This window comes from Brachypodium distachyon, chromosome 3 (genome assembly GCF_000005505.3).
Source record: "Brachypodium distachyon strain Bd21 chromosome 3, Brachypodium_distachyon_v3.0, whole genome shotgun sequence".
Lineage (NCBI taxonomy): Eukaryota > Viridiplantae > Streptophyta > Magnoliopsida > Poales > Poaceae > Brachypodium > Brachypodium distachyon.
Window position 1 is genome coordinate 18491087 of NC_016133.3, and position 22270 is coordinate 18513356.

The window sequence follows — 22270 nt, forward strand, 5'->3', positions numbered from 1 at the left end:
GTGACCCTCACTATACTGATCCACTACAACATTCCATGTGATTTTGAACTCTTCTTAAATGTGCCATCTGGCAAGTCAAGACATCGTCGTATCACCATCTCCACTTGAGAAATCCTAGCTCGCTCCATGCACCTAGCTTAGATGAGAGCATTCTATATGATTAGTAGATTGTACTTTCTCAGAAGTGGTGAATACAAAATGGGTGACCCGGGAGCTACTGCCGGTGGCGATGGCAACAACGAGGAACTGACCTCCAATGTTGTAATATGGCACATGCACTAGGCATCTAGCTCTTGCAGAGTATGAACAGATAGATGGAGGACCAGCCACATGCTTGCCATCATCGGAACTAAAAAAAGTGGAACAAGCATGTTGATTGAGTAAAAGAATAGTTTGCCTTATCTAATAAGATGAAGGAATAACCCAATTCAACCTTGTTCCTGTTTTGCTTTTAAATGTTCGAAAAATACATGCCAAAAATCCGAGAAGAACACCCTTTCCTTCCCCAGAGATCGGATCCAATCCAAGCCTAAACCGATAAATCAATACGATTCCAAAATAGAAAACTGGCAGGTTGGGTTCAAGGTATAAGGTGGCGGATCGCCAAAGGGGGAGGGGCGGCACAAGGCGACGCAGGCTGCGCCGATGAGCTGCTTGACGCCTGGGAACGGCCCGCCCGTGAGAGGATACTCCGCGGCCATGTAGTTCCCCTCGCCATCGACATCAACGAAGATCAGTGGCCCCAGGGATCCCTTCTGTTTCGCGAGCCTGACCCTGCAGGACCTCGCCCGCGCTCCGGCCGCCTGCGTCGCCTTCAGCTGCTTCCTCACCGACGCGCCTTCCTCGACCTCGGACGCGCTCGCCCTCGTCGGAGCCAATTTCGCCTTCTCCTTCTTCCCCTACCATTACCGCTGGACAGCCATGGACGCCCGCGATGGCCGCGTGCTCCTCGCCCCCACCCCCGAGCTCGTCCACAACCTCCATGCATCAGACATCCGCGCCCTCAATCGTGACCACACCGACGATGATCATCATCATCAGGAGTAGCCCCCAGTTTTCACCGAGCTCGTGGTCTCCGATCCCCTGCAACGACGCTACGTCCTGATTCCCCGGATGCGTCACCGAATTTCCCATGGGGTAACCTCGGAATGGAGAGGCCCCCCTCCTCCTTGTCCCCACCCTGGAGGAGGCCGCAGCGGAAGGCGTGTGATGTGGTTGGCACACAACGAAGAAAATTTCTCTGGCTTCGTGTTCTCCTCGAGGATCGGGTGATGGAGGGTTCGGCATGGCGAAGCCGGAGTTGATCGAAGAAGGCCCGCTTCTCCGGCGCCATTATGCGTGCAACTGTTTGTACTGGCAGTTCTTCATAGCTGGGAGGATGGTGTTTATCGTGCTCGACACACGGATAATGGATTTCTCCATCCATGACACCGTACTGGAGAGACCGACTATGGTTAAGATTTGGGCATAACGGGCTATCAGGACGGGTCGGGTTTGTCCAACGTGGCGCTTTACATGTGGGTCCGGTCTGTAAGGAAAACTGTGAAATTACTAAAATCGTTATTTTGAGCTTGTTGTTACAGTGTGACTCACACTGTAAAACACTGATTTTCACGACAAATCGGCAAAACCGGGGTCTGTGTGAGAAGATTGCCCTGAAAAATTGTGGTCTGTGAAATTTACTCTTTTTTCTAATGGATTAGGCTACTTTAATTGTACAGCTCAAATGTGTATAGCACATTCTTTTATTAGAAACTGTCAAGCACATTTTTTTTTAGTTTGAACTTTCAAGTCTGAGCACTAAACGGGAGAAATATGTGTAGATATAGGAGGTTTTCGGGGTGCATGATCTATACAGTAAAATAAAAATCCAACAAAACACTTAATGGTCGTATCGATCTTCACAAAACCACAGTTTTCAGAGCAATCTTGTCAAGCAGCCCCACTTTTGCTAATTGACTTTGCTAGTCACACTATAACAACAAGCCCAAAATAACAAGTTTAGGCAATTTGACATTTTTCCTTACAAGCCCAAAATAACAAGTTTAGGCAATTTGACATTTTTCCTTACAGACCGGCCCCACACGTAAGATGCCACGACGGACACACCTGACCCAACCCAATAGCCCGTTATGCCCGAATCTTAATCCCCCGTAGGCGCGCCTTCGCGAGCCCGACCCCGCAAGACCACGCCTGCGCCACGGCTGCCTGCGTCGCCTTCAGCCACTTCCTCACCGATCGTGCCTTTCCTCGGCTGCTTCCGCCACCGCCAGGCCCCGCCGCTCCTCGGCTTCCTCGACCTCGGCAGCTTCCACCCATCCTCACCCGCCGCGGCTGGCACCGATTTCACCTTCTCCTTCCTCAACTGCCACTGCCGTTGGACCGCCATGGACGCCCGCGACGGCCGCGTGCTCCTCGCGCCCACCCCCGAGCTCGTCCACAACCTCCAAGCATCAGACATTTCCACCCTCAATCGCGACCACAACAACGATAATAATCATCATCATCAGGAGTTGCCCCCAGTTTTCACCGAGCTCGTGGTCTCCGATCCCCGGCACCGATACGACGTCCTGATTCCCCCGGTGCCTCACCGAATTTACTATGGGATAACTCGGAATGGAGTGCCCCCTTCCTCCTGCTCCCCACCCAAGAGGAGGAGGCCACTTCGGAAGGCGAGTGATCTGGTTGGCACACAACGACGAAAATCTCTCTGCCTTTTTGTATTCTCCTCATGGACCAGGAGATGGCAAAATCCGTCGCCAGGAGATGGTAGGATTTTGGGTTCGGCGTGGCGACGCCAGAGTTGAAGGAAGAGGGCCCGCTTCTCCGGCGCCATTATGCGTATGGTTGTTTCTACCGGCAGTTCTTCACGTCTAGGAGGTTGGTGTTAATCGTGCTCGATAGGCGGATAATGGATTTCTTCATCCATGACATCGTACTCGAGAGATTGACTATGGTTAAGATTCGGGCATAACGGGCTATCAGGATCGGTCAGGCCTGTCCAACGTGGCGTCTTACATGTGGGCCCGGTATGTAAGCAAAACTGTCAAATTGCCTAAAATCTTTTTTTTTTGGCTTGTTATTACGGTGTGACTGGAAAACTATGAGTTTCCGGACAAATTAGCGACAGTGGGGGCTGCGTGAGAAGATTGCCACGAAAATTGTGGTTTTGTGCAATTTACTTTTTTTTAATGGATTAGGCTACTTTAATTGTGGAGTTGAAATGTGTATAGCACATTTTTTATTAGAAAATGTTTGGCACATTTTTTATTAGAAATGTTCAGCACATTTTTTGTTTTAACTTTCAAGTCTGAGCACTAAATGGGAGGAGGTTCTCAGGGTGCATGATCTTTACTAATACGAGCAAAAGGAAGGGTATTTTCTAAAGAAGATAACGAGCACGGGCACGGAGCCTGAGGAGTCGAGAATTCCTGCAGCCTTAGGCATTGAAGTTTATTGGATCTCGTGCATAATTGCGTGCTTTTTGTGTTTTAGTATTTCATTTTCAATATGTTTTTTTGAATGGTTGATGCTATTTTAATTGTGGAATTGAAATGTGAATAACATTTTTTTATTAATTTTTAGAAAGTGTTCAACACATTTTTTTAATCAAGCATCACGTTTTCGGTTGAACGTTCAAGTCTGAGCATTTTTTAGAAAATGTTCAACACATTTTTTTTACAGTACATAACACTGGAGGTATAAGAACTTGTATTGCTCGAGCAGTTTAGTACAACAAATTGCAAAATGGGGCGATGTGGTACACTAACTTGATTTGCGGGTGCACGTTTGGTCAGAGCCAACGGGAGTGCAACATGTGGCCTTCCGGTTGACTTGTTCGTTCTACGCAAAGCCTCCTACACCGTTTTGCTTATTCAAAAAAAGACCTCCGAATAAAATCCCCCCTTCCAGTTTCAATTCTTATCCTCTCTCTGTAGCACCAGAGATCTAAGGAAGGCCGAAGTGCTGGGCCGTGACAGGTGACCCACGGAGGCACGCTCCCCCAGAATACACGTGTCGGTGCCTACACACGTTGCGTGCGCGTGGGCCTTCCAACGCGATGGAGCGTGACAGGTTGTGGTTGCGATGAGGCCAATAGCAAACGAAAACGGATGCCTCTCCTCATCTTGTCCTACATCTCGAGTGAGACCTTCTTTGCCTTCTTCTCTACTGCTTCTCCTGTAGCCTTGACTCTTGAGACCTTAATTTTTGGCGCATGAGGGAGATAGAGGACGTCGTGTCGCTCCACCCGGCTTTCTGCATCTGGGCTGACGGATCCCCCATCCACTTCTTCGCCGTCTTCGACGGCCATGGCAGACAACGTCATCATACCTTAATTCCCTGTCATTACTGATGCATCATCCTTATCGTCTCGTCTCATTTGTATCATTAGCTTGTACCGGTAGTATTTTAACTTTGGTTCGGTGGGTTTTTTTGAATAAGCGAAACGTCACGGGGGGATTTGCGTAAAATGAACAAGTCAAACTGCAAGCCACGTGTCACCCCCCATTCGCTATGACCAAACGTGCACCCACACAAGTCAAGTAATTGTACCATCTGGCCCCATTTTGAATGGATTAGGCTATTTTTATTGTGGAACTGAAATGTGTGTACCACATTTTTTGTTAGAAATGTTCAGCACATTTTTTTAGGCGTGAGCATTTTGTTTTAGAGTCCGCATATTTTTTCTAGTGTTTAAGTCTGAGCACTACACTTTCGGGCTTTAGTGCTGGGCCATGCTCAGGCTTCAGGACTACTGAAAATTTCGGGCTCAAAACCATCGGGCCTTTTCCCCATCGTTTTTTTTTTCAAAAAAAAGAAAAGGCAGTGCGTATAGCCCTAGCCGTCACCGTTGAAAATTTAGCGTTCCTCTCACCTCCTGCCGCCGTCTTGGCGCTGCGAGGTGGGAGGAACCTCGGTTCCTCCTAAAAGTATACAAAAGTGTTTGCCTATTTCAATAGTTTGCTTCCGATCGGCAACACAATGGCGGAGGTTGCGATGCCGTTGCGAATAAACGTATTCTGGTTCTTCTTCTGCTGTGGTGGTGCCTTAACGGGCGTTGCTGTGGTACCAACTCTACCGTGCTGCCAAAGCATCCGGGTGCTCCTCTGTCCGGGAGTTGCTAAATAAGGGAAAAGAAGCTGTGGCTGATGCACTAAAGTTAATTGGTACAGAGAATGTACTAGTTTTGCGTTGCAAGTCTTTGGTGTATCAAAAAAATTGTTCAATCTCGTTGATCTTTGTTTATCAGTGGAACCTTTTTTATTAATAAGCAGGGCAACCCAAAGAGGACCCTAAGGACAGACGATCATGTCGGTGAATTACCAGTTGAAATAGTTCTACCCAGGGGTACACTGCTGACTCGCATTGCAGGTGTAGAGGTTCGGCCTGAAGATGTCGGCCGTGCCATTCAGTTTTTGGAGTTCTGCCGCTCCTTTGCGGAGGTAATTATAGAAAGCAAATGATAAGCTTATTTATAGTATGAAAGTTACATTCTAGTTCAATAAGATGTTGTCGTATTTGGACTTAAATGTCTCTCAGTTTGACCAGTGCAATAAGATGTTGTCACAGAAAATAATGGCTAATATAGTAAGATATATATCTAGAGGCTTCAAAATTCTTTGTGATTATGATTCATGTGTATGCAAGTTCTATATCTCTAATGATCTGTATACCTGATTCCATACCTCCAGAAATGTCCATAGTTGTCTTAAATTCATCTTATATCTCTAACAAGCATCATAGAGAAGTTCTGGGTGTGAGAATGAATATGGATCTGCTAGTGCAGCAATTGGGAATCATTTCGTGCTGCATTGATGCATCAACTCCTCACTTCAAAGCTGGTTTGCAGTGGCTAGTTATGGATACTTAGATTGGTTAATAATGGTATTGAGCACAAAAAGTTTGTTGGCGTTAGTCTAGTATCTTAGTCATGTTCCCGTAAGTACTGTACTGTGATTCTCAATTTTTAATCGAAAGAGAGTTTCATTTGCAACAGTTGACAATCTGGCACCAAACTTAGAGTTTGTTTCCATAGTTTAAAATATTAATCTGTTCTTAGTATGTCTGCTTGCTTTCAGAGTGTTCCTTCTGTATTTTAAATGGAATGATATACATGGCAAATGATTTAAACAGATCTTTCAAATAAGGAAGGAGCAAGCAGAACAAATTCTCAAAGACATTACTGGAGATTTTGAAGACCGGGTGGTGCCTTCACTTGTGGCGAATCTGCACATTAATTTGTTTTATGTCATCCAAGAACACAACAAAGAGACGTAAATGCAATCATAATCGAGGTTTAGCATTTTTTTTCAAGTCTTGTTAGTAAATGACTGAATGAAGTAATTTTGTTCACAGGTCATTGATTTATTCAGGAGATGGAGATAAATGGATTATTGACATTGGCAACTATTTTAGTGAATCTACACTTAACTCAATGGAACTGCCGCTTGGCTGTTTAAAGCAGGGGTTATTGGCATACATAAATCTGAGCTCTTCTTCTAAGCTGGATGTGCTGAATGCTCTGTGCGATGAGACCCTATCTTCTGTGTAAGCACACCCTACCATATTTTCTGCACTAGTTCACCCCACCATGGAAATTTCATATTATAATAATATTGTATGTTTGTTCAGAGATTTAAGGAACTTGATTGTTGAACAAGTGGAAAGGGTAGATATTTAGCTAGAGAGTTCTTCTTTTGTCTAAATTTAAAGTGTGAGGCCAGAAAAAAAATATGTACTGCAAAAAAACAGGTATTTAGCTAGGGAGTTTTCTTTTGTCTAATCATTTGGTTGACAGTAATGGAACCGCACTTTTCTCTGGTTTCATAGGAAAAGGAACTAAAGAAATTTAAAAGTGGCATGGATAAAGAGATGGTTTTGGATGGAGGAGAATCTGCTACCAATGAGAAAAGCAATAATATAATTTCTAAAATAAATGAGGCCAAGGAAATCAAGCAAGCAGGCATGAATGGTCTGTACTGTGGATTATATATTGTTTCAGCTTTCTGCATTTTTCTAGGTTCACCATATGTTAAATCTTGCACTTCTGTTTAATATATCCTTCACACTACAATTAGTTTACCGTTCTTCATCACTTTTTCAAGATTTAGCTTGAATTTGTATTTAACAAATGTTCTAGGCTTATTTGTGGTACTTGATATGTGTGCACTCAGTTTAAGAAAGGATTCGATACAGTTACGATGATATTGATTAGGCAAATGGGTAGTAAATGATACCTCAATATGGAAACGTAAGGCACTACAATGTTACCTTAATATGTTCCTTTGTACCGTAATGCTAAGAAGGGACTTTACAATCCTTTTTAGTGTGGACCCAATCAAGAATGATGTGCCTCGGTTAACTTATTTGTGTATCTACCTATGTGGCATGATGCTCCTTCTACCTACACATCCTCTCTTTCTGGAACCACTTCGGCTTTGTTGTTTGTAGCTTCTTTTTCTCTATCTTCATCGTAGCATCATCGCACCAAATTCTACCCTACTCTCTCTCTCTCTCTCACTGTATTATTCGTGGGTTCTTTCCCTTTATCTTCATCATAAGAACGATCGTAAGGTGATTTGCTAGCTATGGCTTCTGAAGGTGCACAGTTGTGTGACCATGGATCAACTTTGGAACCAATGGAAGCTATCAAAGTCCAACTGGACAAGCTGAACAAGAAGGCTTTAGACATGTAGCACCAAACTCACATCACCATCGCAACCAGCAGAAGACGATTGACACCTCTCGACCCTTGGTTGTTGCATACTTGCATCCTATTGACACCAAGGAATACAAGCAAACACAATAGCCACACAGACAAAACAAAGATGTTTCATGACATTCTACCAATCCCACCACCAATTTGTTTTTGTCGTTCTCCTCTCCTTCACCACTAATGATCGTCGACCTTGTTTCAAATAGATGTCGAGAGTATCTCCTTGGTTCACTTTGTTGTTAACACGCAAAAGGTCGATAACTGGACTGGCATATCCTATCGGTATGGATGCAGCATCTTACAGTTTGTGAACTTACACAAGTGACAAGGTTTTCTAGCAAAAAGAGAATCAAATATATTTTTTCACAAGATATCCCTCGACATATTCACCAAGTCTTTTTTTTTTCACCAAGTCACACCAGATGGGATAGTGTACCATGGGGTAAATGGGCTTATACTTCAAATGTGATGTGTTCTTGCATTCTATAGAGATGAACATGGGGCGCACCTCCGGGCCCCGTACAAACATCGACCATTTATGTTACCCTGCCAACGTACGAGAGGTCTTTTTTTCCCAGGCTTTTGTTGTCGACATAAATGGCCACACAAACTTGTTGGAATCTTTCCTTACGTAGCTAACATTGCTGTTATTCTTGACCTCTCTGTTCCTGCGTTGTTGTCAACCACCGGGATGGTCAATGCTGATGTGATCAACCATTCGACTGAGGTCATTGATGTGAGCATTTGATTTGGTTACAAATTTGTGATGCAATAGTGGTCTGTATCAATGGTGATTGACAAGTTGTCCTACCGGAGAAAGAAAATGTGATGTTCTACGAGAGTGAGAAATGTCACGGTGTCCATAATGGTCCTATGTGTGCACCGCCATAAATAGCATAGTCGCCGAGTGCCAGATGCTTCGTCAGGTGCATTTTGTCAGACACTTGGCAAAGCCTCTCCCTAATACCAAGTGTCAGCGAATATACTCGGCAAAGGAAATTCACGCGTGACCTGCATGAAAGCAATAGGTTCAGCAACTAGCTTGATTTTTATAACCCATGAGTTCAACTTATATGTAAGTTCAGTATCTTCCTTGATTGAAGTATCTAGACTCTCTTCCTCACATCCCAACAGTGTCTTATGACCTTCCTACGCATATCTGTCATACCTAACCTCTTCCCCTTTGTTCTCCTGGCCCATATTTCACTCTCCATCTTTGTCATGGCAACATATTGTAATGTCTGTGCGTCTCGTTTTTCTATCAAACACAAATCTTAGTATCTTACTATTGAAGTGAATAAGTGGATTGACTAGCCCTTTCCATCAGATCGGTCTTTTGGTTGCGTTGGCTAGTGCATGAAGCTTGACACTTGCAATGTCCCTACTAGGACATAATAGCATCATTGGAAATGTATGGTAAGTGAAGTGTAGCTATGCTGGAGCTAGCTCACTACTAGTGTGTTTGTATAGCTGAAAGCGAGGTCTGAGCCATTCGATATTGATCAACTCATCATAATGTGTACTAATTAAAGCGGCGGGAATGAGATAAACTCTATTTCGTATTGATCTACTGAATCATATATATCTGGAAAAATCGCTGAAGAAACATGTTATGATGCTAATTAAGAATCTTGTTCAATCTGTTTTCTTTTATATATATGATGCAAATGTTTATTTTGAATTGGAACAGAACTAATTATTCTTTCATTTATAGGCGATAAATAAGAACCGAAGCACTTTACTTTGAACCTCACATTATCTTTCTTCGACAACATTGTTTAATAAAACTTTGACCATGAAGAGGAGCATTTCATACTATTCAATTTATGAGTGTTATTACATTTATAAATTCAATGTATCATTTACTTGCAATTTTTTGTTTTTTTATCTCCATTATTAGCACAGAACAATAGCGTCAAGTATAGACTGATCGGATAGTTTACTTCTTGGAACGTTAACTAAAAATGCTTAACTTGGCCCCTTACCTTTTAAAGCATACACTGTTTGCTTATCTATTATGTATGTTATGTATGAATTCTACAAGAGGCTGCCTTTGTTATCCTGGAAATCAAAAATGCCTAGGTTCTCGTAGGTATTCTTGTTTTTTTGTTATGTAATGTGTAGAGGCAAGAGGTTTGTCTAGAAAAAGGGCAGCTAGTTTTGTTTTACCAATTTTCTTACTATATCTATCAACGGTGGCAGAACTAAATGAGCTACAAGATGTCCCTAGGACCAAGCTTATATGGTAGACAAAGCTGTAGCATACTGGAAGCTGGATGGCTATTGTGATAACAATACATCAATTATGTGCCAAGGTTTGTTTGAAGTTGTTATGAAATAGCCTTTCACTTTTACTCATTTGCACTATAAAAATAGAGAATACTAATATCATGTTCATAGCAGAATTGGACGATAAAAATACAACGATGAACAAAGGCAGGTGGTTCATCTTCACTGAAGATGAACAAAAAGTAGTTGAAGATTATGTAACCACAAGGTAAAGAGTTTATCTTACCAATTTACTTCCATTCGTCTGTCTTTCCTAAAGTATGTATACTTGATATTTCAGTGGTTTATGGCAGCAAAGTTTTGTAGTTACCCGTTCTGACATTTAATGTTGCAGACCCATTAATTATGGTAAAAAAAACGTGTTTGGCATTGTCTTTTCATGATTGGCAATTTGACATTGAAGTAATGAATTATTGAAGCATAAGTGCAAAGCCCTATGAAGTAGGATCCTTGTTTCCTTTGGAAAATCTAATGCTTAAGGGCTATGTCTTGGACATTTGGCCTCAATTCTTTTTTATGATAAAAACTAATTATTATTAATCTAGAACCTAAGAGCTATTCTCTGTTTTCTTTGTATAACAATATTATTAATTATATATATACTTTTGTGAAAGCTCTGCCCTCCTTTCCACGTCACAAAAAGAGTTTTCTATAAACACTTATGCATTCAAGCAAGTTGTACTTTGAACCTTATGACCTTCTAGCTGATGATGCATCCTGTCCTTTTTCTTCAATGTGTAGAACAGAATGTTTCCATCTTCTTGAATTTCTTTTGGGGTGAACATATTTCTTATTTCAGATGGGCTGTATTTTTCATTATTTAGAAAAAAAATCTGATAAGTTGTACCAGCCTAGTTAGTTGGCCTTTGTTTTCTGCTGAACACATATAATAGTAAAACATTCATTATTGACAAATTTCTTGGCTAAACCTAGTTTCTTGTTTCAACTGTTTAAAATAGGTTGCAAAGGAAGCGGAAAAATCGTACCCAGGTGTAATGATCTACTGATCTCAATCTGCTGGTCTCTAGCCGGTTAAAGGTATTGATTTGTCCTTTTCATGCGCCTTCTTTTGTGTGAGTGTGCACCACATGACTTCTCTTACAACGGCACCATCACCGCTTATATTTTAAAAGGATCCTCCAGCATTGACCATGTTGCCGTGTTGGGTCTATCAAGTAACAACCTGAGGAGTGTTCACTTAAAAATTACAATGCCTGTTGTTGATCGATTTTTTTTACCTTGCCCATTATATAGCAGGAAAACTCCGGCGTGTTGAACAGAATATTTACCAATGCTAGTATAGTGCTACTGTAGTGCTGTGGTCCTAAAATAATACTTTGGTAGTTAATACTCCAACTAAGCAGTAAGCATGGAGCATGCCAAACTTGGTCAGTCATCAGACCAGCTAAGCGTTTGTGTTCTCCTGTTCTTAAGATTAGTTTGCTGTACGTATTCAGTCCATTGAGTAGGAGCTGTGAATTCTTTTCATCTTTCTTCAATGTTCTATTTTGGCAGGTGGATGGCACAACCCACCCTAGCTGAGACCTGGGAGCATTTGCAGTGTAGAGGCCAGAGGCAGATGACAATTTCATTATAGGAAAGTTATATAGTTACAGAACAACAAACAGTGGTTGAAGATTCGGTCACAACATTTGAATCCGAAGCATATGTCATGTTTTCTTCCCAGACGGCAACGCCAAAATCCTTTGTAACACCATCAACATTTTATCCCCTAGATGATCTACAGTTAAGGGAATGTGGTACATTAGCTTTTGAATGTGGTACAATCAATTTTCTCTGTTGTATAATTAATCTTTGCACAGCAACAAATGGCTATTTCCAGTCCTGAACATGAAAGCTTTAATTTGGTATTATTTTCTGTTGAAAAAGGAAGATTCAGTACACTGAACTTTAATTTGGTATTATTTTCCCGCTTAGCATTAGCTTTTGAATGTGGCACAATCAATTTTTCCTGTTGTATAATTAATCTTTGCGTAGCAACAAATGGCCATTTCCAGTCCTGAACATGAAAGCTTTAATTTGGTATTATTCTCTGTTGAAAAAGGAAGATTCGGTACATTTGAACTATTGAAAGATCTATGAAAGCTTCTAGAAAGGACTAGCATGATACCCGTTCATTGCTACAGCCTCAAAAAATATATACTGACACTACATAATTAAAGACAGTGTTGTACAATAGGTCTTATCTTAGACTGTATGCACATTTGTTTTCATTTTACTTATGAGAATTTTTACGGTAACCTAGTACTCCATAGAGAAGGATGGGAGTACCGATCAAATCTAACCCTCCATTTAAAAAGGATAAATTAGACGTTTTCTGCTAATAACAAAGGTAATCACTACTTCCCATCTATAACTCCTTGTGGCTTCTCGTCTTGATCCAGCACACGCACCGATTGTTCATCCCGAATTCCCGATTGAGCTGACCCAGAGACACAACGCAGCCTCCCTGCATGCCGCCTCCTTTGCAGGGCACATTTAGGCTTTTAATTGGGCGTAATCCAGTGATCGCTGATGCATCCCGGGTAGACAAGGATATGCGTAACATCTGGGCATTGTTATGATCACGAAATTCCACCAGACGCTGCTGCCAAGATGCCACCAGGCTCCGCTCCTCTCCCAGGAGTTCTATAGCAGGCGTGGCATGGAACCTTCATGTCCATGTGATGTTTCTTTGAACTAATTGGGATGTATTTACTCTAAAAACAACAGAAACAAAAATCTAATCCATCTTTCTGAAGCCCTACATGCGGGCATCAGTTTCACGTTCTTTGAATCCCAGATTAAGGATTAGTAATCCAACTCACTCCTGTTCGTGGTGATCCTGCGAACTCACCAATTTTGTTATAGTGACTCTCGTCAGGCCAGGACACTCCGGTCGGCGGTCACCATCGATCTGTTCGCAAGAGATCCTTTTACGGGGGAGACAAGAATGGATAAAGAACAGAGTCTTGATCCGAAAAAACCGAACAGATTGGATATGTCTGTTTCTATTTTACGTACGGAGTAATAATTTTCCTCTTAAGTCTTTTTATTACGGTTTTACCCTAAACTCATGGTACTCTACTCCATGAGTTTTAGAGATGGTACTCCTATCTGATTTTGTTGGAGTACCACTTAAGATCAGCCATTAGAGTGAAACAAATGGATGGTTTATATTTATTCCGGGGTATGGGGTATCCAAAAAGAGCTCTTACTTATTTGCGCCAAATCAACGAGTGATAAATCTAAAGGTGTGACGGATTGTGCCAACGGTTGAGTCTTTTATAGGAGAAAAGAAAAGTGGAGACAGGAAATATGTCTTTACACTAATAGCTTTTGTGGTTTGAATTATATCATCAGCGTCCTTTATTCAATTAGAATAAAACAGAGAAGTTTGAGTTAAGAGTTATAGCAACTGAAATCAGTTTGGTTTGAGGTCAAGGAGAGATGCCTTGGGGGTCCCTAGGATGTTTCTCGTTTGCTGCCTGACCCTTGAAAACCTTTTTTTTTTGGCGAAGAGACCCTTGAAAACTTGATCAGGATTTCATAGCAGCTGTCCAAAAAAAAAAAGCATGAGCAGCCGTGTAACAGCACTGACCCTGCCCGCCCTGTTCAGTGCAAGTGTGAATCATAGAATGTCCATGGGTTCGCAAAATCTGGCCTCTAGTTGTGTTTAATTCAAGCACATGTTATGTCAGCTCAAGGTTTCAACTACTGTTTTTTGTGCTAATTTGCTGGAATCTTCTCTTGATCTGATGGCAGGACTCTGCCAGTCTACTTCTGTAGTTCTGTCATTCTGTGTGCCAAATATATATCAACTGATGACAACATTCACTCAATGTTAAGCTCAGATGAGATTTCATGTAAGATTTCATAAGTTAAGATTTCATATTTGTGCTGTAGATGAACATTTTCTTTTGTGAAGTATGAGCTCTAGTTTCTTAGAACTAACTTGAATATTTTTCATAAGCCACTTGATACAGCCTACTTGAACATTCTTTTTTCGCACGTGATTATAATTGTAAGAACATTTCAAAATTATACATGAACATTTATATAACTGTCAGCTCTAGTTTTTTTAATCATTGCATGCGTTCAGATTCAGAGTCATGACTTTCGAGTGAACTACCCCTCACGTCACCCTCCTCTGGCGAATCAGGGAAACCTAGCCACCGCCGGCCCTAGGGCCCTAGAAGCCGTGCTCGTCCAAGGAGGGTGGCGGCGGGGTGTTTTTCTCTCCCTCTCAGGGCTCTCGCGTGCATGGTCGCGTTTGGCGACGGTGCCCGGTGGGCGTGGCCGCGGAGGCCCGGCGGGCGAGGCGGCGACTGCGTGCGGCGTGGTTGCGGGGGCCAGCGCGTTTGGTGGAGGGTGCTGCTGCCGCCAACGATACGGGCCGTTCTGGGCCTGGATTGAGCCTGCTTGCGTGGGTCCTGGCACGCGTGAGGATGCTGGGGTGGTGACTGCTCTGGCTGGTGGAAGTGGAGGTGCGGCGGCTCCGGCTGGTTGCAGAGCGTGCGGTGGGCATCAAATCTGTCTTGGTGTGTCTGATCCGGGTCCTGCGGCGTCAGATCCGGTGCGTGGGGCGGTTGCGGCGCCCTCGCCGGTGGTGGTTAGGCTGCATGCAGTGTGACAGCCTTCATCGACGCTAGCGGTGTTGCGGTGGCCCCTGGTCAGGCTTTGCTCGTTGTGGCTGCTCCTATCCGCGGTGAATGTGGTGGCTGCGGGTGAAAACTCAGTACCGACGTTGTCGGTGCCGGCAACGACGGCGTCCTCAGACGTCGTTCCCTTCCTAAAGGCGTCGTCGTACAGTCCATCCACATCCCACCCTCCGCAAACGAGGTGTCTCCGAGCGAAAGCTCAGGTTCGACATCCGAATCGGGTAACAGCGGCGTCATGTGACGTCGTATCCTCCTTGGAAGAGCCGTTGTTTGGCGGCGGAGTATACTTGCAGGTGTCCTGGCCAAGGATGGCAGCTTCGTGCAACGGGGGCATGCTGATGCGCGAGCTGTTGCTGTTGGGGCAGCCTCTTCTTTGCACCGGTCGTCGAAGAAGCCCAGTTCCGCCTACCTTCTTCTGGCACATGGTTATGCTTCCTGTTTGGCGTCGTTGGAGCGGGAGTGGTTTTGCTTCAAAAGTGGTGGCTTGTTTATTTGGCTTTGCTTTGTGTTTGCTTGCAGCCAGGGTTTCTCACACAACTTTCTAGAATGAGACGTGCATTGTATCGGTCTTCGGCTCCGGTTTTCGTCATAAATAGGATCGATTCTATTTTTGGGGGGAACCATAGCTTAGCTAGTTATAGGCATACTAGTGTTTGCGAACGGTAATGTGGAGGAAGTGGTTTGGGCAGCAACTCAGCATATGAGTCGTGACGGGTGAAGCCTTGTGAATTGGCTTGGCAAAACCACGCTACAAACGTGGGACAGGGAGAGAGCCTCAGCCCTAGGACCCTAGTTTTGAGAACGGGACCGATCATCAAACCAGTGAGGCCTTTGGTTCAGGTTTTTACTGGTTGAACCACCGGTTCATCGGTTCACTCTCCGGTTTTTTAAGCTATAAAATTATATATTTTTAGATATACTAGCCGAAATGCCCATGCGTTGCAACGGGACGACAAAATAAAATGACACAATCGAAGACATGCATCAAATTTTTCTGTCTTGGTTTTCTTTGACGACCAACAAACGTCCTTTTAAAAAAAGTTTCTTAGATTTTGTCTCTATATGGTCAGCTCAACTCACTGTTACTTAAGATGGTATATAAGTCAAGATATGCACCAACCTGAATGGCGGTACATTTAAAGAACCGTAAATGATTATATCAATTAACACTTGTATAACCTAATAATAAATACTCCCTCCATTTCATAATTTTTGTCGAAATATTACATCTATCCAAACGCTTTTTATGAATAGATACATCCATTTTGAGGCAAATTTGATAAGACAAGAATTATGGAACGGAGGTAGTAGCAGCTAAGCATGAAAAGAGTGACTAACTTTGTATAGGACACGATGCTGCTGGTCCTTGATGCAGTGCAGTTGAACATAAACCTGCATCGAAGATCATATTTTTTTTCTGATCTTGTTTCCACTGAAGACCAGCACTAAAACCAGCAAAGGAAAATGAACATGCCTGGAATTAGAAAGACGCATATCCTAACCTGAATATATGATCAATTTTTATATACGCCCGCCGCCACCTCCCCCGGCGACGTCGCCTGCTCAAGGCGCAGCTCACCTCCAACTCCATTGCCCTCCTCCTCGCCTGCACGGACGACGCCTGGCTCCGCGTCCACTGGGGCATCAATCCCCGTACCCTGATAGCAGCAGCTCTTGGACATATCAGCAGGTTGGCGCGGATGCGGATGGCTCGCCACGCGGCGGAGAAGGAGGACGCGGGGTGGGGTGGAAGCGGCGCGGATCGCGGCGGCTGGGGATGGCGACGACGGACGGACGGCGTCATCCGCAGGGGCGGACGGCGGCGGCGTCTGCGGCGGTGCAGCGGAGAGGAGCGAGGCATTCGAGCGTTCGCTGCTGTGTCTATTGGGAGGAGTTTGACGAACAACTGCGAAGCTGCGGGGCCAAGGGAGTTGGGCCGATAGCCTAAAAACAACTAGCAGGTGTGCCCGCCACGTTGCTACGGGTCAACAAAATCACAAACTATTTATTTTTATTTTCTGTGTAGGCAACTCACGGCCCCGTTGAGGTCGGCATGCGGGTGTGGTGGCGTCGATTGTAAGACGGAATAGGAGAAATCGTGAAAAAAACTGGAGGAAAAGGAAATAACGGGCAGTGGCATATTGGTTGTAGTTTTAACGGAAAAAAACTGGAGGAAAAAAGAATAACGAGCAGTGGCATATTAGTTGTAATTTTAACGAAGTTAACCTACGGTGACGGCGACCGCACCATCACCACCAACTCCAATTTAATAGATAGATAGTAATAGAAAAAAGAGCTGGGCCGGCTGCGGAAACGGACGTTGTGGTCCCATTGGGCTGCGCCAGGAGGGCTAGGGGAGCTGGGCCGTCAACGGCAGGGGAGGTGGAAATGGAAGGTTGACGAAAAAAGGTAGACGGGCCGGTGCCGCCGGAGCGCTGCCAGTGCAACGTGCACCGACACGTCATAGGCAGTGCACTTTGAATTCAACGATGAATCGCGCTGCCACCGTGCCGCTCCGTGTCGCCGCCGGCTCGGTGGCGGACCCTCGTTGGTGCGCTACCTTCCCTCCCACGCCGCCGGGGCACCGCCGCCACCTCGCCCACCGGCGGTGCGTCGCGGTCTGCTGCTGCGCGGCCTCCTAATGGTGCGTGTGGCCTATTGGATAGCCGGTTGCCGGTTGCACCTATTTTGCACCCTGGTCAGCCGACCGAGCCGGACCAGCGCTGTCGAAGAGCGACGCAATTTCCCTTTTATTTTTAAGACGACAGGTTACCTCCTCGGGCCACCTTCCCCTAAAAAAAATGACCCCCCACCTTTCCATAAAAAAATCCAATTTCCCATATCGTGCGTGCGGTTGAGGTGGAGTCGGCCGACGCATGGCGGCGGCGATTGGCGATCGGCGAACCTAGAGGCGTCTGGGAAAGGAGAAGCTGGCGGCAGTTGAAGAGCTGGCGCGCGAGAGCACAGGTGTCGGGGGAATGACCCCGGGTAGGGTCATGACGACACCGACATTGGCCGGGTTAGCGAGAGCAAGGCCGACGTAAACGAGTAGTACGGCATTGTAGAGCCAACTTTATAACAGGCCGGCATACCAAGAGTGTGCCAGCATCTCTATCTTGTCTTATGTGATTGCAAGACAAGCACGGACTACCTAATCTCGGCTAGGGCTCGGATGTACCAACGGTCTTATCCTGGTCGTATGGCCTAAAGTAAAGCAGCGATCCCTTTATGATGGAAAAGCAGTCGTTGCTCATGTCGCTGTGCCGGACGACTGAACGCGTCGTAGAAGGACAAGTGACGAAGGCCAGGGCGTGGCTACAGTGCCCGCCGTCTGGCTGTACGTAAAGCACAAAGCAGCATTGTCCCCTGCCGGACAATCCGGAGGGTACCATGGGCGTACCCAGCGGGCCCGGGGGTAGCTAGGGTTTGCTTTCGGCCCACATGTCAATGTGACATCTTAGGCCTATAAATAGAGGCTCCACCCCTCGTGTGAGAGGGGTTCCTCTCTTAGACATCAATTCATCTCCTTCTTCTTCCTCCTCTGGACATAGCTCAAGGAGCACCATTGTAGCCCTCTAGTATCCCGGCTAATACTAACAAAGTAGGAGTAGGACTGTTACCTCAACAAGAGGGCTCCGAACCTGAATAAAGATCGTGTTCACGGTTACTTGTGCGTGGTTACACCACGCCATCCCTCCTCCGGATCCTCCTTCGTCCATCGGCCCCAACTCAAGCCATCCTATGGCATCTGCCGTGATACCACCACGACAGTTGGTGCCCACCGTGGGGCTAGCAGCGGTGCTGGCAGGAGTTTTCATCCGGACGGGAAGCATCCTCGTCACCGGAGAGCGCGTCGTCTCCGGTTTGGTCCAGAGATTCGGCTCTCTAGGCTTCATCGACAACAACGCAGGCTGCTTCAACAACACGCCACTTTCCTGCGCAGGCCGCTTCATCAACTTCGGTATGTACGAGGTCTATGTCGCCACTGACACTCCTTGCAGGTATCCCGAGCTGGTGGTGGTAGCCGAGGATCCCCCCGCCATCTGTACGGCTCGCGGTCGGCATGTCGACTGCCCCGCTAGCCGTATGGAGGTCATGATGACGGCTCAAGGCGGCAATGCTGGCAAGGGCGCTGCTGAAAGCGCCGGACTCCCCAGCAAGTCCGGCAGAACGGCGCGACCCCCGATGGAGAAACCTGAGAACATCGCTGCTCAGGACGGCACTTCCGCTGTGCCGGCACAGCCGACTCCGCTCCAGGCCGCCATCGAGAGGCTGACATTGCATGTGGCTCCAAAAGCCAACTCGGCCTAGCTTCAGGCTGAGCTGGAGTTAGAGCGCCAGAACTTGTTGCAGGAAGCTGTCGACATGGCTCGTGCTCGGCAAGAGCTCGAGATTTCTCTCCGTGAGTACGACAAAGCTCATGGTCTTAATTCCACTCTTGTGCATAACCCTAGCCGAGTTGGGAAAGTGCGAAACCGCGGCAAGAACTTGAATGCTGAGATAGCTTGGGATGGCAGAGCCATGCCTGCCGTGTCGGCACTAAAGCCGAAATATAGCACCCCTGTTAAGAACCTCAGGGCAGCCGAGGCTGCAGCAGAAGAGTTGCCGAATCTCACAAGAGAGGCACTCCGACTGCAGCAGTTGCGTGTGAAGGAGTTGCTTCGCACGGCTAACGAGCAAAATGAGGCGTACATGAGGTTGCACGGCAAGCCTGGTGCATCTCAGATCATTCACTCGGCCACAGGTGCTGGCGGCCGGGCCGAGAAGCAAGCGTCTTCACCTGGTGGCAGACGGGATAAGAGTGTTAACTCCGGCCGAGACAAGCGGCTGGATCATTACGATCCGGCATTAGGTGGAAAGCAAATGGTCAGGCGGGTTAATGATGGTCAAAGTGGCCTACATCTCGGCGACAATCGCCGAGATCCACAAGAGCGTCACTCGGCAGGTCATGGCCGCCAACCTCGGTGTCCGGCACCCAATACTTCTGCAGGTCAACAGGTGCCGGGCACAACCCCCCTGTATCGAGGTGAAGATCGCAGGCAAGACCGTTACAATGATAGATACTCGGCCACGGGAGATGAAGGCTATCTCAGGCGAGAGTGTGACAATGTCAGCCCACTCGGAGCCCGAGTGGGAAATCGCCAAGTCTCGCCGCTAGATGCCCGACATCGGCTCGACAGGATCCATCTATCGGAACTTCTAGAGGAGCAAGTCCTTCCGGGACCATGTTGCTTCGCTTACCGGATCATGAGAGAGACACTTGCCCAGGGTTTCCAGCTGCCCATGGGCACGAGGAGTCGAGGACGTATGATGGCAGTACTAAGCTGGATGATTGGTTGGAGGATTATGTCACAGCAATGCATGTGGCAGGTGGCAATCGCAGATGGGCGGTACGCTATGTACCCCAAATGCTGGTAGGGCCAGCCAGAATTTGGTTGAATAACCTGCCGGAGGGCAGCATCAACTGCTGGATAGATTTTGAGGAAGCCTTTGTCAGCAACTTCACCAGCACCTACAAGAGGCCTAACCGCCCTCAGCAACTTTCCATGTGCAACCAAAGCGACAATGAGACTGACCGAGGAGTACCTGACGAGATGGAATAACCTCCGCAACTCCTGTGAAGTGATTGTGGAGTCCCAGGCCATAGCATGGTTTGCCCAATGATGCCGACATGGCAACATGTTGTGGCAGAAGCTGCAGAGGGAAATGCCGGCCACACTATCCGAGATGATCCAGATTGCGGACATGTATGCGTTGGGTGACCCAACCCAGCCATCGTTGATGCCGACAGAGCAACACAGAGAGCAACCGACATATAATCCTGCCGGAGCATTCCGGAAGAATGATCACTAGGACCACCAGAACAAAAGAAGGGACAATAGGCCGGATTACCGGTATGGGCCAGCCCATGTGGCAGCCATCCAAGATCAACCTGATGTCGGTCCTAGCCAGCGGCAGAAGACTGGAAATCAGCAGTGGGTCAAGATAGGAGAGCAAAAGAAGTCGTGGCAAGATAAGCAGAAGTACACGTTCGAGATGATGCTTGATCAGCCTTGTCATTTCCACACGACCAATCCCAGCAAGCCGGCGAATCACACAACCCGGCAATGCAGTTGGATGCAGCAGGCCGAGAAGGTGAAGCGATTCGGCTGCCTCCTCCCCCACCACTCACAGGCGCAAATGCTCAGGTTCAAGGACCCCCCGCCCCCCCGGCAAACAATGTTGTCAACCAAGTAGAAGACCAGGGCATCCCAGATATGGAGGAAGAAACGAGTACAAGGAGCATCACCAAAGCTACATGATTTTTATCACGGAGCCAACTGACAAGCAGAGCCAACGTCGATGCGAGATGGAGGTCAATGCTATCATGCCGGCAGTGCCGAAATTCATGTACTGGTCGGAGCAGGAGCTCTGCTGGAACCGAGCTGATCACCCTAAGGTCATGCCGAATCCTGGTGGTTATGCTCTAGTGGTCGATTTGACACTCATTGGGCCTGACATCAATGTCAAGTTCACTCGAGTTCTCATTGATAATGGGAGCAGCATAAACATCATGTACCGAGACACGATGCTCAAACTCGGCATTATTGATAACATGCTTGAGCCTAGCCGGACTACCTTCCACGGTATTGTGCCTGGAGTGTCTTGTGCTCCGGTCGGCAAGATCCTGGTTGATGCCTTATTTCAACACAAGGGAGAATTGTTGGACAGAGAACTTGGTGTTTGAGGTGGTGGATCTCAACAGTCCGTATCATGCGCTGCTCGGCAGACCGGCATTGGCCAAATTCATGGCGACTACTCACCTTGGCTACCTGAAGATGAAGATGCCGGGACCAAGTGGTACCATAACCATCTCCGGCAACTACAAGCGTTCAATGGAGTGCGCGGCAGCAGGATCTGCTTTGGCCAAGTCATTGGTCATTGCCGGGGAGAAGAGGAAGCTGAAAGAAGTTGTCGCACTAGCTCAGTCGGCGCAGATCGGTCTGCTGGCTATGACCAACCCTCATGGCAGGGTAGCTTTCCAAGCGGCCAAGGAGATAAAGAAGATACCGGTCGACAGTGAATTCCCGGACCGCACCGTCATCATTGGTGCCGGCCTGAATGAGAAATAGGAAGGCGAGCTCACCAACTTCCTCCATGAGAATCGGGACATCTTTGCATGGTCAAACCAAGACTTGCTGTGTGTGCCGAGGGAGTTGGCTGAGCACTCATTGCATGTCAGGCCAGACGCAAGACCGGTGAAGCAGCCCCTTCGACGCTTCGCCGATGACAGAAGGAAAATCATATCAAAAGAGATGTCCCGGCTTCTAGCTGCCGGCTTTATCATGGAAGTGTTGCATCCTGACTGGCTGGCCAACCCGTTCATGGTCGAGAAGAAGAAAGATGACCCGACCGTAGCCAAAGTGTAGCGCATGTGTATCGACTACACCAGCTTGAACAAGGCATGCCCTAAGGATCCTTTTTCATTACCTTGGATCGATCAAGTGATCGACTGCACTGCCGGCTGTGAGTTGTTGTCTTTTGTAGATGCGTACTCTGGTTTGCACCAGATACCACTGAACCCTAATGATCAAATAAAGACATCAATTATCACCCCGTTCGG

At 46.5% G+C, this 22270-nt stretch overlaps 1 protein-coding gene across 1 annotated transcript in view; it reads left to right on the forward strand.

The window, feature by feature from the left end:
- The first annotated feature begins 2387 nt into the window (after positions 1-2387).
- LOC100838188 overlaps positions 2388-22270 on the forward strand; it is a 47954-nt gene continuing 28071 nt past the window's right edge. Inside the window, exons 1-4 of the mRNA XM_010238200.2 lie at positions 2388-2540; positions 5277-5444; positions 6136-6275; positions 6358-6549. Coding sequence (XP_010236502.1) covers positions 2388-2540; positions 5277-5444; positions 6136-6275; positions 6358-6549 — 653 coding nt within the window. The remainder of the gene's footprint in view (positions 2541-5276; positions 5445-6135; positions 6276-6357; positions 6550-22270) is intronic.